General features: G+C 44.3%; 1 protein-coding gene across 1 annotated transcript in view; it reads left to right on the top strand.

Moving 5' to 3' along the window:
- Positions 1-12,019: 12,019 nt before the first annotated feature.
- Positions 12,020-18,635, top strand: part of MICU2 (mitochondrial calcium uptake 2) — a 55,615-nt gene continuing 48,999 nt past the window's right edge. The window contains exon 1 of the mRNA XM_006073219.3: positions 12,020-12,245. Coding sequence (XP_006073281.2) covers positions 12,042-12,245 — 204 coding nt within the window. The 5' untranslated portion in view covers positions 12,020-12,041. The remainder of the gene's footprint in view (positions 12,246-18,635) is intronic.

Genomic DNA, 18,635 nt, shown 5'->3' with positions numbered 1-18,635 from the left:
GAATTTTATCACGAGACTGGATGATCCGGTTCCTCCTGGAATTTCCATCTGGTATTTGCAATGACCTGTGATGACAGGGAGTTGGCATTTCTTAACAGCTACTACCTACAGAGGGATTTTCTAGACATTCTATAAAAAGTGAAAAAGGAGCTGGCCAGGGGGGGCGTCCAGAGGACTGTGGAAGATATATCATTCAGAAAGAAATAATATACATTTTTAAAAAATCAGATGAATTCATGTGTGCATGCTCAGTCCAACTCTTTGAAACCCCATGGACTGCAGCCCACCAGGCTCCTCTGTCCACGGGATTCTCCAGGCAAGAATACTGGAGTGGGTTTCCATGCTCTCCTCCAGAGGATCATTTGTAAAAAGCTCATAAATTGACTAATTAATCATTATTTTATTATTGACATGTAGTTACTTTACAATGTTGTATTAGTTTCAGGTATACAGAAGAGTGATTCAGCTATACATACATGTAAATAAATATTTCCTTTTTTTACATTCTCTTCCATTATAGGTTATTACAAGATATTGAGTAGGGTTCCCTGTGCTGTACAGTAGGACCTTGCTGTTTATCTATTTTGTATATAGTAGTTGGCACCCGGAGAAGGCAATGGCACCCCACTCCAGTACTCTTGCCTGGAAAATCCCATGGACGGAGGAGCCTGGAAGGCTGCAGTCCATGGGGTCGCTGAGGGTTGGACAAGACTGAGCGACTTCACTTTCACTTTTCACTTTCATGCATTGGAGAAGGAAATGGCAACCCACTCCAGTGTTCTTGCCTGGAGAATCCCAGGGACGGGAGAGCCTGGTGGGCTGCCATCTATGGGGTCGCACAGAGTCGGACACGACTGAAGTGACTTAGCAGCAGTGTGTATCTGCTAATCCCAAACTCCTAATTTATCCATCCCCTTGCCCGACCTTTCCCCCTTGGGTAACCAAAGTTTGTTTCCTATGACTATGAGTCTGTTTCTGTTTTGTAAATAAGTTTATTTGTATCATATTTTTAGATTCTACGTATCAGTTAATTGATTGCAGTGTAAATTTGAGGAGTGGTATATTGCTGTGGAAAGAGTTTTCCATTGGGACTGAATAGAAAACCTGAATTTTCTATTCTTGACACCTCCATTATCTTGTGCTATAACTTTGGGCCAGCCATTCATTTCGTTAGATTTCAGTTATTTTATCACTTTTCAGGTAAGTATATAAAACGAAGGCTTTCTACACGTCGCTCCCAAAACTGGGACTCACAGGCTCTTAAGAATTTCACAAGAGTAATGATCAGATCCCAAATGATCTTTTGTGCCTGACAATGGAGACACACATCTAAGCCCAAGAGGGTCACCCAGGACTCACGGTTACAACATCCAAAATTCCCAGGTTAATGTCAAGGCTGGTCTGAAGGCAGTGAGTTATATCAACTGATTGTTCACAATCAGATGAATGTAAAGAGCAAAGCTGCCTCAGACACATTAGAAATTGTTATTTTATAAGACTTCCAGAATTACCATGGGGCTGACATTTAACAGTCTCCACTGTAAAAAAACCTAAATCCTTCATCCGTAAGCTGTAGTTTGAGCCTGATTCCTCAGAGTCGTAGGGATTAGGGTCAGCAAGACCCCCCTCTCTGAACGGAGCCCTTCACAGATCCCTCCCTTAGATTAGCTGGCCATCAGAGGGACAGGCCCTCGGGGACAGGCGCTCATGGGGGAGGGGGGGGGGGGGGGGCGGGTCACAGAAGGAGAATGGAGAAGGAGACAAAAACACTGTGCACTGCTTCACCGGGATGCCCAAGGTCAAAGGCCTGTCAAGTCGAAGACAAACACGAGGCTGGACCCAGTTCTGTTGTACCAGCTCTGTGGCCTGTCCTTATTTCCTGGGCTTCACCGTGAATTGGAAGCCTTTTTTGGGGGGATGGGGCCAGGAGGGTCCAGCTTCAGTGATTTCATACAGTCACTGCTTTGTAAAATTGAAAGCAGATCTGTCCCCAGTAGGGACACCTGAAAATGTTCCAATCCCTCAATGTTTTGGGGACTTGGAGCTGTACTTAGACACCCCACTGCATTTCAGAGAAAATGTGGTTTTCCTTGAAGGTTTGTCACATATCTCCACTTAAAACAAACATTCTTTCAAGTTAAGGAAAGCTCTACCTGCAGAGGCTGTGAATCTGGCTATAATTAAAAGGGGGAAAACATTCTACCCAAGAAAATGTGTTATTTGGTTAAAGCATAAATACAAAAACAGTAAGATATCATTTGTACTGCTGGTTTTTATTTACTGAACGAGATGCTGGAAGAAAATTGTTTTAACTATTAACTTACTATTTTCTCATACATTTTTAATGTTTCACATAGAGACTGCAGTGGAGCCTGTAAAAATAACTTCAAATTCCAATGTCAAGTGCAGCGTGAAGATTCGGTTTCATTTTCAAAACTGCTCTGTTGAGAAATACGCCCTAAAAAGCAATTCTCACTTTACTCCGTTATAGCTCCGACAGCTGCAGGACGAATTATAAAATGTATTTAACCCAATCTGAAATGTAGAATTCTGATCTCTGAGGAAAGTATTTTTGAAGAATCTCACACATGCTAGGAAAAGGATTTAGAACTCTGATAAGGCCTCCCAAAGAAAGAAGCACTGTGAAATTTTAACAAAGGGTACCTTCTTTTTTTTCCCCCAAGAATGCCTCAGATCTATACTATCCAGTTTACTGCTTTATATTCTGTGTTATATACGGATAAGTAATCCTTTATTCCTGAATTTGACACCCTCTAGTCACGTTATATTACCATATACAAAAAGATACTTTACACAAACAAATTCAAACAAACATGTTTATTCACAAATAAGTAAATGTCACACACACACACATTTGCACACACACACTCGTGCATGCACATACACAACCGCGCGCACACACACACATACTGCACGGTCATATATACTTGTTTTCTGGCAATTCAAAGAGCCATGCTTTCAAACATGATGTATCTTTCTGAAGCTGCAGGCAGCTCTTTAAGTACTTAGCAGTTAACAGGGACCCAGAGCGTTGTTAACTTTTCAGAGCCCACCCCAGGGGACATCATGACCATCCAGGGAATGAAAGAAGTGTCTGCCGCACCTCCTGTCTGTCTGTCCTGGCGGCCCTGACTCTAGATGAGCGCGGCTACCTGAGCATCAACGGTCAGATATGGCTACTGTCAGATCACATTTTCACTCATTATGCCATGAAACTCATCCTTGCTGTCACCTTTTTTGAAAAAATTCACAATTTCAGTATCTGCTTCTCTGGAGCCATTAAGATTTTGATGTTTGCACTAGGGAAAAACATACTTAATTCTTAGACTAGTAAAAAATGTCCCATGGGCTCTCTCAAAACTTCTCTTTTTACTTCATAAAAAAGATACTTAATGAAATCTGTAAACACTATGTTTCTGCCTAAATAAGTTATTATGCTTCTCAACTTTCTAGGTTTGAGTGAGAAACAAAATATTTCTTACAAAAAGATTGCAATACACAGTGAGATCATTTGAACTAAAATATAGAAAAGCATATATATAACAAAATACATGTGCACCCTAAATAATATACTTACAATTTGTGTCTGGTCTTTAATTATTTAGTACTATAATTTCCCTTTCCCTAACTTCTATTCCATTTTCCCATCTGATTCCATTTTAAATTTAACATTTTAAAATCAACACTAACAATACTGGCATCTTTATTCCTCAACCAAGAAATAGTTATTAGATATTATTAGGAGAGCTACCAGAAAACCTAGAAAACCTATCAAAACTCTAGTTTTATATCCTAACTGAAAAATATGACAGATAACAGTAAAAGTCTCTGTATTTTAAAATATGTTCATATCAGATCCTTTATCCAAAAGTATTCGAGGTATTTAAAGAAATATTAAAAAAGTGATTTATTTTTATTCTTTTTAGCAAGAAGGTATGGTTCCCTGGCTCTCAAGTGCCTTGGCTTAGAGTGGTCATGAACCAGCTCTCCTGACACAGCGTCAGCCAGACACACAGGCCTGACCACATTTCATTGCCCGAATGCCCTAGCAAGGGACAGACGTGGGATTCGATGGCTCTGTAAGGCTGTCTTGGCCACAGCTGGGAATGCCAGGCTACGACACTGGACCTGCTGTAACAAAGGAGAGCGCCCACAGCTCAGACGACACAAGAGCATGTGTGTTGCTTTATTTCAAGCCAACAGAAAGTTGGGGAGTCCCACAGTCCCAGGGGGACGTGGCTTCACGCCACCAGTGCCCGTGCCTGGCCCTGTGATAAGACTGCCTGCCCGTCGCTGCAGCCTGGGGTCAGCGCACTGGCCTTTTGTGCATGGAGAGCGGACCCAGCGGGCTGGGTGAAGGTGGGGCGCTGCTGTGTCACAGTGGGACCTGGGCAGGGTGGCCAGCAGCGCCAGTCAGCCAAGCTCCCTGCCCCCCATCTTCACCCACCCCAGGCCCCAGCCATGGACTCACAGCTTGTCCACGTGGGGCCGTGTGTAAGCCGCCCAGGGCAGCCAACAGCCCCCATGGACACCACTGGCCAGCGGCGCCACCAAGTGTCTGCAAGCCTGGCCGTCACCCCGACCGTCATCCCAACGATCGGAAATACACAGCAGCCTCCAGGCCTTCCCACGCGGCTCAGCACTCACACCCTCCGTCTCCTGCTGTCTTGGCTCACTTGCCCCTCTAGCTCTGGACAGGGTTCCCACCCCAGCCCCTCTACTGAACGCAAGCGCCCCCCTCCACAAGTCCACCCAGAGGGCCTGCCAGCCAAGACTCACCAAACATCTCAGGCACCCCAGGAGACAGACCCTCAAGGAGTCACAGCACAAAAGCCTCTTGAGCCTGGTGTTTTAGTTCAGAAGGCGAACTGGCAGGCCTGCCCCCACCCATGGTTGTCTCCCTGAGGACAGGCCTGCGGGGTCACCTCTTATCCCAAGAAGCCCAGAAGCAGCCCCATCCTCCCCCTGGGCAGGCTCTTCTACATCCCACCACCCCCATCCTGACGCCCAGCCCCAAATGAGCGGCTGCTCTGCACTTGACCTCATAGACCCGGGTAATCGACTCAAGTTCTGAAGATGGCCCCATGGTGTGGTGGGGGGGACACCCAAAGGTCGCCACGGAAGGTCTCACGACCGGCGGAGGTCACCGTGGTGATGGCCAGGAAGGCGTAGTCAGCCAGGCGCAATCACTCAAGTCCACCTGTGTCACCTCCCCAATGGTCAAGCGCATCCCGACATGTCCAGCCATCAGTCCACTGTGCTCAAGGTGAATTACCAAGGGTCACCTGTCCCCCAGTCCCCCCTCCCTAGCGGGTTCCCAACATGTCTTGACCCCTTGGAGTCACTGTCATATCAGGGGAAGCCGCTGAATGCTGACTCCCTCTGTGTATCTTTCTGAGTCCCTGAAGGACAAAGGAAACTCGGAAAATCTAGTCAGTCAGGGAAGGAAGCTTCTGAAGGGACCTGCGACTCCACTGCCAAGTGACCACCCCACGTCCCGCCAACCTCCATGGGACAAGGCCACGTGGTCACATAGCCGGAAGACAGAGAAACAACAGACCTGCCCTTGGGGGATGGGAAAGCATAATGAAACTGACATTTTTTTTAATTTTGAAACAATAACAGTAGCGAAGCTTTTGTAGTAACATAATGCCTTAATTTTTTGTTAATACACAGTTGAAGACATCTATGGTTTCTGGGTGCCTTGATCACACAAATACATATCACAGACTTGGAAATTTCTGCTGAAATCTAGGGGACAAGGAACACTTCATTAAGTTTTTCGTGCCCATCCCTGTCCTCCTCTTGCTCATCTGTGTGGGCATGCCCTCTTTCTCAGCTCTTCTCCAGTCACCATCTTTGATGTGCTTGAGATGTACAGTTTACAGGTGAAAAGGGGAAGAGGAAAAACAAGTGTTGGTTTTCTTTCTTGATGGAATATACAGAACTTTGGAGACATTATAACTGACTTGAAAACAATATCCTGGACACACAGTTTATGGACAGCCTGTTCCATAAATGTACTCTCTAGAGAAAATCCCGCTCGCAGCTTCAAACACTGTGCTGTCTCTCTTTCATTTCTGCACTTCATTACTTGCACTCAGCTCTCCCTGGCCTGTGGGGCTGGGACACACGCTTGCACAAGACTTTTTACTCACTCTTCTTCTTTTCATCACCTTGGGGTCCCCTAACTTCCTAGCATTTTCTCCTCAGTAAAGTTTTGTGTGTTCATTGGATTACAAACAGTATTAAGAAATACAAAACAAAAAAATTGGTATATGGGTTTCCTTATGAGTGTTCATCTTTTAAAAATAAACGATGAGGGACTTCCCTGGTGGTCCAGTGGCTAAGACTCTGCACTCCCAATGCAGGGGGCCCAGGTTCTATCCTTGGACAGGGAACTAGATCCCACATGCTGGGATCTAGGAGTTCACATGCCTCAATGGAAGATCCTGCATGCCAAGACCTGGCACAGCCAAATAAATAAATACATATATTTTAAAAAATAAGAATACATGATGAATTATGTACAATATAATTATATGAGCTTAAGAATTACTTCAATATAACCTAGTTGAGGAAATGAAGGAGATATGGGTGAAATAAAATAGGTCATGAGTTGGTAACTGTTGAAGTCAGGTTACATGTACAGGGAGGTCCATTATTTTATTCTAATTTTATATATATATTGAGTTTTTCATAATAAAAGCTTAAAAGGACACAAGTATCATGACTTCATCCCTTTCATTAATAAGACACTCACTTCTTCCATTTGAACTAATATTTTTTTGTGAGATATCTTTTTGAGCTATGACAGTCATTAAAGACTAATGTCTGCATTAGCTGAAGAGAATACCAGACCTTTGTATCTCTTAGCTCATAAAACTTAAATCAAGACTTTCTAAACTTAAATCAAGACTTTCTAAGTTAATGAATCCAGTTCAATCATACTGATCTCACTAAAATAATATTAACAGTTTTAGAGAGAGCAAAACATTCACTACATCTTTAATAACAAAATTAAAATTTTATAAGTACTATTTCATGTTTAGATGATCATTTAAATTTTTATTATGTGAAACTGTTAACATTTAGTTGTAAATATGTAGATTTAGGAAACAAACATACACAAATGGGGGGAACATGCTTTCACAAGTTCTCAGCACAGGGGCGCAAATCAGTGTGTGGAGACCCCTGCCTGTGGCAGGCACCGGGAGGGGCTGTGTCTGCATGCCTAGGGCATGGCACTCTGCTTGGCACGTATTCCACACTCAGTATTATTTGCCAAATGAAAAAGCAAAGCCACTCTGGAGTGGCATACGGTGAGAATTTTAGAACTGGAAAAATAAACGGAAAGTAATCTCCTCATTTTCCAACCAGGAGACGGAGGTCTAGGAAGGTTAAGTCGCACGGCTAATGGGAGTATGGTGAAAGAAATGTTTGAGGAAGACTGGTCTGACATAGATCTATGGGATGCTTCAGAGGAGAAAAAGAGGAGAAGGAACAGCCTCTGGAGAGACGCCGGCGAGCATCAAAGCCCGTGGTAAGGAGAGTGCGAGCTGGTGATGGGGAGAGAATGAGAAGCAGAGGAGGATCTGAAAGACGTTGAAAATGCAACTCTTGGCACCGCTTTTTCACTGTCAGGAAGATTTAATCTTGACCTATTTCTACACATGCTGGTATCAATCACGATACCCAGATATTTTTACCCACGGCCCCGAACTGCACAAAAAAGACATAATTAGCGATTCTTTTGACTCATCGAGGGCCTCTGAGGATGATTCATGCCTTCTGCTACACAATTATCTACCATAAATATAGATTAACCTCTGTCTATTCCAAGCAATAGCTCTTTATAATGTCCATTCAAATGCTGTTTACTCTATTACTATAGGCCTGAGTCCAACCTCCTTCATTTATCTTTTGAGACCCTCCATATTTTTTTCTCCTCCGCCTAAGACAGTCAATCTTCACACCCATTATTCTATAATATAACAGTAAACAATCTTTCAGAATCAAGATGGCAGTTTTTGTTTATCTTCCCCACACATGCTAGGATTAAAGATGCATTTGAGTTAATAACTTCATCTTTTTAAATGGAGATATGATAGAACAAATGCCTTCAATAAGAAGAGCTAGGTGATCTCTTTTGTTCAAGGCCAGCAACCCAGAGAAAATCAAAGTCTGGTTGTAGGCAGGAGGGAAGATAATTTAGAGAGGCCCAGAGGGACAGAGAAAGGCCAGGAAGAATGTGGACAGGGAGAAGACAATCTCCAGGCAGAGAGGGTCTGAGCTGCAGAGGAGACCAGATGGTAGGGATACCAGAGAGGAGGCATGGATACTCTGAAGACAAACGTGTAGAGGGGTCAAGAGAGCTGACCACTGGTCTATATATTGGTGGAGATTATTGCATGACCCCCTAGCAGCCCTCAAGGCACTCCAAGGAAGCCCTAACCAGCCTCTGGGCCCCAAGTCACCCACTGTATCTACCCCACTCCCAGGCTCTCAACCTGGTACTCCTCCAGTATTGGAGGATTTGCCTATCCAAACACTCTGGCTTCCCGAGTTCCATACTGAGTCACCTAACCTACTTCCCTGGATGCCTTCCTTGCGGCTCACACCTACCATCCTCTTCCTCCTCTGCTCAGTACAACAGTCCACGGCCACCCTGCCCTGTTTAGAAATTCAGGCTTGGTCTCATCAGTGAAAGAAACCCCCCTTGAGCACAGTTTTTCTGCCATAAAACTTTTGTTCCTCCTACCAAAAAAGGAACACAGAGGAAGTGAATTAAGAATATTTTGAGGACTTCCCTGGCAGTCCAGTGGTTAAGACTCTGTGCTTCCACTGCAGGGGGTGTGGGCTGGATCCTGGGTTGGGGAGCTAAGATTCTAAGTGCTGCACAGCACGCCCCACCTACAACCACCACCAAATTTTTTTTTTTAAAAGAATGATATTTTGAAACAGTGTTTATGCTCTGTTTTTCTCCAATTTCCATTTAAAATAGTATAAACCTGATAGCTTTAGCAGCAGGCTTGTATTTGGGGATTGGTATATAAACTACATGGTTGAAAATACATCCCCGCCAAGGACTTTCTCTACAGCTGGTGAAGAAGAAATGAACAAAGCTGGAGCCTTAAAAAACCAATACATTCAATGTGTTCAGACAAATGTCGGCAGCTGCCAGGGAAGACTGCATACTTAGAATGGTTAGTCGGCTAGAGATCGGCTCTATTATAAGGACGTGTTTCCTCTGCAGAAGAAAAGTTTGAATACATTGAGTCTTAATGAGAGTTCTAGAGGTCTGGGCACATAATGCCAAAAAAAAAAAAAAATCATCATCATCATAATCACAAAACAGTTTTTCAAATAAGTTGAAAGATTTTCAGCAAAAGAAAACAAAAATTAAAAATGAGCTTTTTGTTCTGGAAAATAAATTACACAAGGGGAACAATATATTTCTGTATGTTTGACCCCCAAAGAATGGAAATTGGCACATATTCTTTCACTGAATGTCTAATATGTGCTGGACATTGTGATTTGTGCTGAGGATACAGAAAAATAAGATATCCTCACCCATGAGGATGTCAAATTATGGCAGAAATACAATGTTTTTAAACACACCAAATGCTCTAATAGGAAGATAAGAGCACTTACTTGGGGCTTGGGGCCATTACTATGTAACATGCCAGCTTTCACTAAATGTGTAGAGGAACTGTGAATTAGGCAGCACCTTGGAGGCTTCCCTGGTGGCTCAGACGGTAAAGAATCCCCCTGCAATTCATGAGACCCAGGTTCGATCCCAGGGTTGGGAAGATCCCCTGGAGGAGGAAATGGGAACTCCAGTCTTCTTGCTTGGCAAACTCCATGGACAGAGGAGCCTGGCAGGCCACAGCCCATGAGGTTGCAAAAGAGTCAGACATGACTGAGTGACTTTCACTCTCATACACATAACTACATTTTGTAACTGTGGCTCCTAGAAATCAAGCATAAACTTTAGTATATTCAGGATGTACAAATATATCCTAGAAATCACACAAGTACCACTGGACAGAAACAAGCTAGACATCAATGATTCAGAAAAGCAGGACATATGCTTTTCTGAGAGCTTCCAGAAAGCTACCAGAATTTTCAAGAGCTACCAGAATTAGCAGAAGTGAAAACCAGCCCAGAGGTCTGGTAGGAGTCAAAAGTCAGGTAGGGAAGAGCAGAAAGATCCCGGGTTAGCCGGCCCAGCCATCTGGACTCATGGACATTCGGTCAAGCTCATTTGTGATCAGAAGGTGGAAACGAGCCAAATCTTCAAGAGGGTCAGCTGACACACGCGGTGAGTCTGTAGGGCATTTGTCTAATCGCTCCCCTGGATGGCTCATGCAACGCCCCCGTCCCAACCTCAAACCATGAGACAGTTGTTTACAGCTGAGAAAACTGAGACTCAGAGAGTTTAGGTAATTCGTCCCAAATCACAGTGATGATCCTGGCAAAGGCAGGAAGCAAACCCTGTGGTCTGGCCCACACAGCTGTGCACTGCGAGTCCCCTCCACTGCCCGCCTTGGGAAGGACACAGAAAGTGGTTCCAGCAAGCTGGAAAAGTGAAGAAGCTCCAACTGCAGATCAATTGAGACAAGCTGGCAAAGGAAGAGGGAGCAAGAACCAAGGGCGAATCACGACAAGAGGATCCAAGGAATTAAGTGGTCACATTGGATTTAGTGTGGCACTTGCTCTTTGTTTTTGGTTTGGGGTTTGTTTTGCATAACTTCAAGATGGCAGTGATTATGCGATGAGGAATCCTGGCACCTTTGGCTGTGGGCTGTAAGTTACTGCATGCCCAAGTAAAGCTTCTGATGGCTCAGGGACATTTCAGAGGCTGAACCAAGTTTATTAAGTAAATCTACTCCCAAAAGTAAAGACCAAAGAATGGAGGATCAGAGACTACAAAACAAAGCCAAGTCATCTGCCTCAGCTAAATCATTTCTTACGAGCAGGGCCAGGACTGAGATGTTGCCCTAAGGTTGCCTTTGGACCCAGGGAAACACCTGGGTCCCTGATGAGGGACACGTGAGGTGTGCAGTCTGAGTCGGGGCCAGATGGGGTAATAGACATCATCAAACACTTTATTCGGAGAGTTTAAATCCAACACTCAGCAAAGAGTGATCGCCTCAAGTCAAGAGAATGACTCTGGGTGTTCATTAAAAACTACTTCATCAAAGTTACACTGCTGGGGTGGGACATGATTCAGCAAAAACCGAAAAGCAGACAAGAATGTAAGGACAAGAAGGATGAAAACAAGACGGGAAGACACTTATTGGTTTGTTTGTCAGTTTTGCAGGATGAAAAACGTTCTGGAGATGATGGTGGTGTCAGTTGCACAACATGAATGTTCTTGATGCCACCGAACTGTGCGCTAAAAAAATAGTTCAGATGGTAGTGGCATGCATATTCCACCACAACTGAAAAATACACCTTTTTAAAAGCTTGCTTGACTGCCACAGACAGACAACAGAACACCATGTTTCTTACAAGAAACAATGTTTCTGAGGCCCGGAGACCTGTGCGAAGCCTACAGAGCTTGGGCGGCTTTCCGACTCAGGAGATTCTAGACAGCGGCAGGCAGGAGGTAGAGCCCACCCAGTCCCCACGACCCGCAGGGCACGCCCCTCCGCTCACAGCACCGCCTTGATCACGCCCACCGGGAAGAGGCTCCGTCTCACTGCGACCACCGCCGCCGCGCCGGACCACAGCCCCCCATCCCCAACTCGCGACCCCAGGCCCGGCTGGGTCGGCCCGGACGCGCACGACCCTCACACGCGTCCCGCCGGGCCCTGTCCCTGCCCCGGAGGCGTGCCCAATCTATCTCGGACACGCCCCCGTCCCCGCACCGCCCCGTCCCCGCCCACAACAAGGTGCGCAGGCTCGGGGGCGGGGCGGAGACTGCCTCGGTCTCGCGACACCGCGGCCAGGCGCGAGTTTTCGGGACGCCGTGGGAAGCGGCGCGAGCGCCGCCTCAAAGCGCTTCCGCAAAGATGGCGGCGGCGGGCGGTGCGCGGCTGGCGGCTTGGGGCGAAAGGCTGCGGCGGGGTTTCGCTGCCGGCCGGCGGGCCTGGCCCGGCCCCGGGCCCGTGGCGGCGGCAGTGGCTGGCGTGGCCGTGGCAGGAGCAGGAGCGGCGTGGTATCACGGCCGCGTGAACGTGGCGGCGCCCCAGGGCAGCCTCACCGTCCTAGCTCAGGTACGGGACGGGCCCAGTCCGGCAGCCCCGCCGCGCCCCTCAGCCCTCGGGCGGCCGGAGGGTGGGGATGAGCAGTGGGCGTCTGGCGCGGCCCTGGGGCAGCCGTCTACCCGCGGGGACGTGGGGGCGTGTCCGGTGCAGGCCTCCCCGTCCCCCAGGACCGTCAGGTGGTCGAGCTGTGCCAGCAGTGAACTCTTTAATAATGAAAGCGTGCGCCCTAAAAGTCGGTCGGTTCATGATTCCTGGTTTCGTGGTCAACTGTCAGGAACATTGCTGCATGTCATAAACCTGTGTGCTTCCAGGGACTCTAAGTACCAAGCTAAAGACGTTTCTTCTAGAACTGCGGTGTTGAAAAGTAAAGGTCATATTCCCTGGTTCCGCATTAATTTTCCACGTAAAACATTTGAAGCTTTAAGAGTAAAGTTTGTGTGTGAATACTTTTGAAAATTAAAAGCAGTAATCTTTTTCTGTCGTTAGACTTACATTTTTTCTTTCTAATGGCCTTGAGTTCTGACAGACTCAACAGTCAAGATTCAACAAGAGAGGAAAGCTGGCCTTGTGACTTAAAACTAAATATTGACAGTATTTTTACTTGTATTAAGATGCCACAAAGTGAATACGTGCAATAACTCTTCCCCTATCCTCACACTATTTCTGATCCCAGGAGGAAGAATCTAACAGCGTTTTATAGCATTTTTGTTCATCCTGTGTCAAGCAGTTCAGTTACTGTTCATCTTTCATTTCTCTGCTTCTGTTTCATCCCTTTAGTTCATCCTGTTTAATTAATCTTCCCAAGAGTGTCAGTTTAACCACATCTTGTACCCTTCTTCAGAAACCGTTAGTGCCTCATGCTCCTAGGATAAAATCCACATTTTTAAGTTTTGTTATTCAGAGCCCTCTGTAGTCACAGTCTGACATCGAGCTTCACCTGCCTGTTTCCTCTGTCCTTGGAACAAGGGGCCTGTCAATCCCTCTGCTGCCCCAGCTGCTGCTCTGCCAGCCGCAGCACCACCACCACTTTGGAGTCACTTGTGCACAGTCTAGAACTACTGAGCTACACGTGCTTTTGACACAGCTGCTGCTGCTGCTGCTTAGTCGCTTCAGTTGTGTCCAACTCTGTGCGACCCCAGAGACGGCAGCCCACCAGGCTCCCCTGTCCCTGGGATTCTCCAGGCAAGAACACTGGAGTGGGTTGCCATTTCCTTCTCCAATGCATGAAAGTGAAAAGTGAAAGTGAAGTCGCTCAGTCTTGTCCAACTCTTAGCTACCCCATGGACTGCAGCCTACCAGGCTCCTCCATCCATGGGATTTTCCAGCAGTATGTATTATATAATTATTTTACTTAGTATGGCAAGGTGGTCAATCTTAACATGGTTTTAAAATAATAGTCATGATGTCCTTCTAGTCATCACACTAAGTGATTTCTCCAATAAAAATAGTGAATTTATATCCATTTGCTTATGCACTTTTCCGGTTTTCATTGTTACCCGTGCTTGCAATTGTGAGGGTTAGTCAAGAATTCAGGCTTGAATTCAAGGTCATGAAATAGCAGATATGGAATTTCCCTTCTTTCTTCTTTCCACAATTCTTGAAGTGCTGCCTCTGTGCCAGGCAGAATGCAAGGAGCTGGAAATACAAGACACATTTCAAGTGCTCACAGTTTAATGCAGGGGGGAACTTTAATCTAGGGTGAGGGGGTGATAAATGCTGGTGCTCTGGGGGCATCTGGAAGAGCCCCGCACACAAGCCTGGTGTCCTGAAGTAGTGGCCTGTGGGATGAACAGGGTTCGCAGGGCAGGGAGAAGGGGATGAGCATTGCAGGCACGGGGACAGCATTGCAGCGGTCTGGAGAGAAGGATTGGACTGGTAAGACCTGGGCTGTGGAAGATGAGGTTCTGAACCAGTGGTGGGGTATCAGGTCAGAAAAAAGTTTTTATCTGGAGGACAGCAGGCAGCCATCCTGGAGATTCCTAACCTTCATGGTTAGGAATGGTCCCCTGAGAATACAGGCCTAGAATTCAGAGAGTCTGGGGCTTCCCCGGTGGCTCAGACATTAAAGAATCTGCCCGCAATGCGGGAGACACGGGTTTGATCCGAGGGTCAAAAAGATCTCCTGGAGAAGGAAATGGCAACCCACTCCAGTATACTTACCTGGAAAATCCCATGGACAGAGAAGCCTGGAGTGCTGCAGTCCTTGGGGTCACAAAGAGTCAGACACGACTAAAGCAACTTAGCACATGAACTTAAATAGAAAAAGATGACATTTTTGTTTTCAGTGACCTATAAACTTAACATTTTCTTAAATTGTGAGTGTAGGCAACTAACTGAAGAAGTATTAACAGTAGCTGACTGTCATCAGTAGCAATCTTTGATATTTTCCTATTCTGATACCATTGTTACAGATATCTCAACATAACACTTCTTTGAAATTAGAGTGCTTATTCAGCCTGCCACTGTCTCATGTTATTTAATACATAAATCAAGAATTATGCATATTGCAGATTTGGCTTTCATCTTTGGAAAAAGAGTATGGAGACTATTTTGAAGGGAGTGGATTGAAAGCAAGTTCAGAAACTTGCAGTAATTCAGGAGAGAGTTGGTGATGGCTCAATTAGTGGATGACTTGGAAAGAAATTTAAAGATAAATTTGCAGAGTCTGAGTTGCTGGAATCTTGTGTGAAATGTAATTGTTTCAGCAAATAATAACAGGTTCACTCTCCACCACTATCCAAAAGTAGAGCATTCCTTTGAAACTTTTTGTAAGCTGGAATGGTGTAAAATCAAAGAGCAGTTACCTTAGACACATCTTGCTCACAGATACATGAAATAAATGGAGCTGAGTCACAGATGTTCACAGACACAGTTTGAGCTCTGGCATCTATCTGATGCTGAGATGCTGAGTTCAGTTCCAGGGAGGAAGCTTGGCGGGACCACTTGCTGCCTGGGATGTGCACTGCCCCTGTGATGGTTCACTGAAAAAGGCTGAGCACTACTTTCGATTTTTGCCTTTTTTTCATAAAAGCAAAAATCCTCTTCAGATTTTTTTTGGTTAACAAATACGAGTACCAGTGTAGGTCTTTGGTGAAAGTGAAGTGGCCTGAAGCAGAGGACTCCTGCAGGAATCCTGTACCAATGATGACATCTGGGCAACAACATATTATTGGCTCTTTTAGAGATCCTCCCGAGTATGTCAGCCTACCAGTCACATTTATGTAAGCTGCTTCCTCCGAAACACTTTAGTATATTTGAAAACTGTTCTAGGTTTCTAGAAATACCCTCTTTAAGTATTGTTGTATTTGATTCTGGCATAGTTAAAATGAGATAAGACATGATAGAAGGGAGAAGACAATTATTTTATTATTCCAAGCCATTCTGCTTTAAAAGGATAGAAGTCCTTAATAAGCCTTGATATGTTTAAAATAATAATACACACACACCCCTTATATATATAGTTACCTCATGGGGAAAGCAGTTAGGAACTCTAGAGTTTTTGAGTTGCAATGGCAAAATTATTTTCTTCCTGCAGGAATTTCAATAATACATAAAAGTTTTTAGTTTTTATTGTATTTTGTTTTTTACAAGCTAGAAACAATATATTGGTAAACCAAAATTGATGAAAACAAATCTCCATATCACTGAGTAAATCTCTAGTGACATGTAAGATCAGACTTAGGGTAGAACTTGTCTGAATCATTTTGATATTATAAATGCTTATAATAAGGCCTAAAACTGGAAGGGGGAGGAGAAAAAATAAAGTAAAAATTCATTATAGTTCGAAGTTGACAACAATTATGTTTTATTTGTTCTAACTGATTTGTTTATTGAATATTTCATTTATCCTCTATAAATTTTTACACTTTTTGGCCTTATAATTTTCAATTTATTATTGAATATGTTTCCCTGACTTCATAGTAGGATTTTGGGGTTTGCTTTTTAATGAAAAATTTGTCCACTGTGCAAAGTAAAATTATTGTGTATAACAGAGTCCATTGTTGTCGTGCTTAGTTGCTCAGTCCTGTCAGACTTTTTGCAATCCTATGGACTGTAGTAGGCTGCCAGGCTCCTCTGTCCATGGAATTCTCCAAGCAAGAATACTGGAGTGGGTTGCCATGCCCTCCTCCAGGGAATCTTCCCAACCCAGGGATTGAACCCAGGTTTCCCACATTGCAGGCAGATTCTTTACCATCTGAGCCACCAGGGAAGCCTTACCTAGTCCGTAATACTGTATAAATGTTTTCTATTCTATGTAAATCCAAATTCCTTATTCTGTAGATTCATACGTGTCAGATTCCATTTGATATTGTTTATTTGTATTTATAAATTCTTGGAAGCTTTCCTTAACATTTAATCTGTTATTCTTTTATAGAACTTACCGCTTCCTGAAATTGTTTTATTGTTCGTTTTGTCTGTCTTAGGATAGCCTCTTATCTTTTTCATCTCTGTATTCTTAAATGCATAAAACATGTGAATGCATAAAACATTCACAATTATATAATGTTTGTCCAAAGAGTGAATAAATGAACTGTACTTTGTAACAAAGTGACCTTGTCTAACTTTGGTTTGATTAGCCTTTGTAGAAATAATAGACAAGCAGTATCCAGAAATGTATAGATTCAGCTGAGTTACTAAATGTCATGTGTATATTCGGTTACACACTTAGGGTTATAGAGACTTATGCCATGTTCCCAGTAGGAAACCTAAGTACATAGGAAACTTTGCTCTCTTCTGCCAAATCCCAAGAAAAGAGTCTTGTGCATAGTAGGCGTGCTAAGTATTTATTGACTGGGTAAATGAGCTGATGAAATCTATGAGACAGTAATAGATATTCCTTTGTCTCAGAACATTCCACCTGTTACTGTGCATGAGATTTAATTTTTAATTCATATTGTTAATACTTAAACCTGTCTTTATACAGCAAGCTTTTGTCTGGAGCCATCACATTAAAATATCAAAATTAATTTTAGAATAAAATAAAATGCATTTCCATCCCAATTATTGAGATCCTTCAACTTGTAAACCTCAAGCCAAATAAATTTTTTTTATTAATTTATTTTGACTGTGCTAGGTCTTTGTTGCTCCTCACAGGCTTTCTCTAGTTGTGGTGAGCAGGGGCTTCTCATTGCAGTGACTTTTCTTGTTGAGGAGTCCTGGCTCTAGGACAGGAGGGCTTCAGTAGTTGCGGGTCCCTGGCTCTAGGGCACAGGCTCAGTGGTTGTGGTGCACGGGCTTAGTTGTTCCAAGGCTTGTAGAATCTTCCCAGACTAGGGATAGAACCCACGTTCCCTGGATTGACAGGCGGCTTCTTAACTACTGGACCACCAGGGAAGTCTTAAATTATTTTTAAATTTGGAAAATAACCCTGACCTAGACTAAAACCAACTGTATCAATAAACTATTTTGATGTTAAATGTATGGCACACATTTTTGTATACTATTGATTACACTGAAGATTTACATACAACAAGATCTGTATCTTAACGACTGATTTATTTCCTCTTAGGGAGAGAATGGTTTGGTTTACAAGGTCAGTGTTTCTGGAAGAGTCAGTGTCCTAAGGACCTGGGTGTGGCTTGGGCTCCACAGGTAAGGGCAGGTGGCTGGCATAAGAGAGGCACATAAGAAGTCTGGGCATAGAAACAGAAGGGGAGATGGGAGCTGGACTGGAAGAGTAAATTCCCTTACAACCTTTGATCTCCCTGCCTCCCACCCGTCTGGAGTCTGGTAGATTGTTACAGGCTCAGGCAGTCACACGCGGTTGCTGTGGCTTAGGCAGGGGCCAGTGGAAGTGATGCCCAGAGAGGAGGAAGTGAGAATGCAGTTCCTCCCATTCCCAAGGTATTAGCAGCACTCCAGGAAGGGGCTTTTTGCATTATCCTTCAGTTTTAATTGAGGTGTAGTTGACATAAAAATTTTATATATTTAAGGTGTACCACGTGATGTCTTATTTTTATACACTGTGAGATGGTCAGCGCTGTCAAGCTGATTAACATCCATCACCTCACAAAGTTACCATTGTTGTATGTGGGTGTGTGGTGAGAACACTTAGATCTACCCCCCTAATAAACCTCAAGCACACGATACAGTATTGTATGTACAGTGTAATATATGTGTATTGTCATGCTGTCCTTTAGACATCCAGGACTTAGCCTGCATAACTGACACTTCATACCCTTTGACCAGCATCTCCCCATCCCCCCAGCCGCTGGCAACCACCATTCTGCTTCATTCTATGAATTTCACTGCTTCAGTTTCACAGATAAGTGAGCTGTGTAGTATCTGTCTGTCTGTATCTGGCTTATTTCACTGAACTTAATGCCCTCCAGGTTCGTCCATACTGTTACCCTTGGCAGGGTTCCTTATCCAAGGCTGAAGAGTGTTTGTCAGCTTGCG

The sequence above is a fragment of the Bubalus bubalis genome, chromosome 13 (genome assembly GCF_019923935.1).
Source record: "Bubalus bubalis isolate 160015118507 breed Murrah chromosome 13, NDDB_SH_1, whole genome shotgun sequence".
NCBI lineage: Eukaryota > Metazoa > Chordata > Mammalia > Artiodactyla > Bovidae > Bubalus > Bubalus bubalis.
Note: the sequence above shows the minus strand (reverse complement) of the source record. Positions and strands in the feature narration are given on the sequence as shown.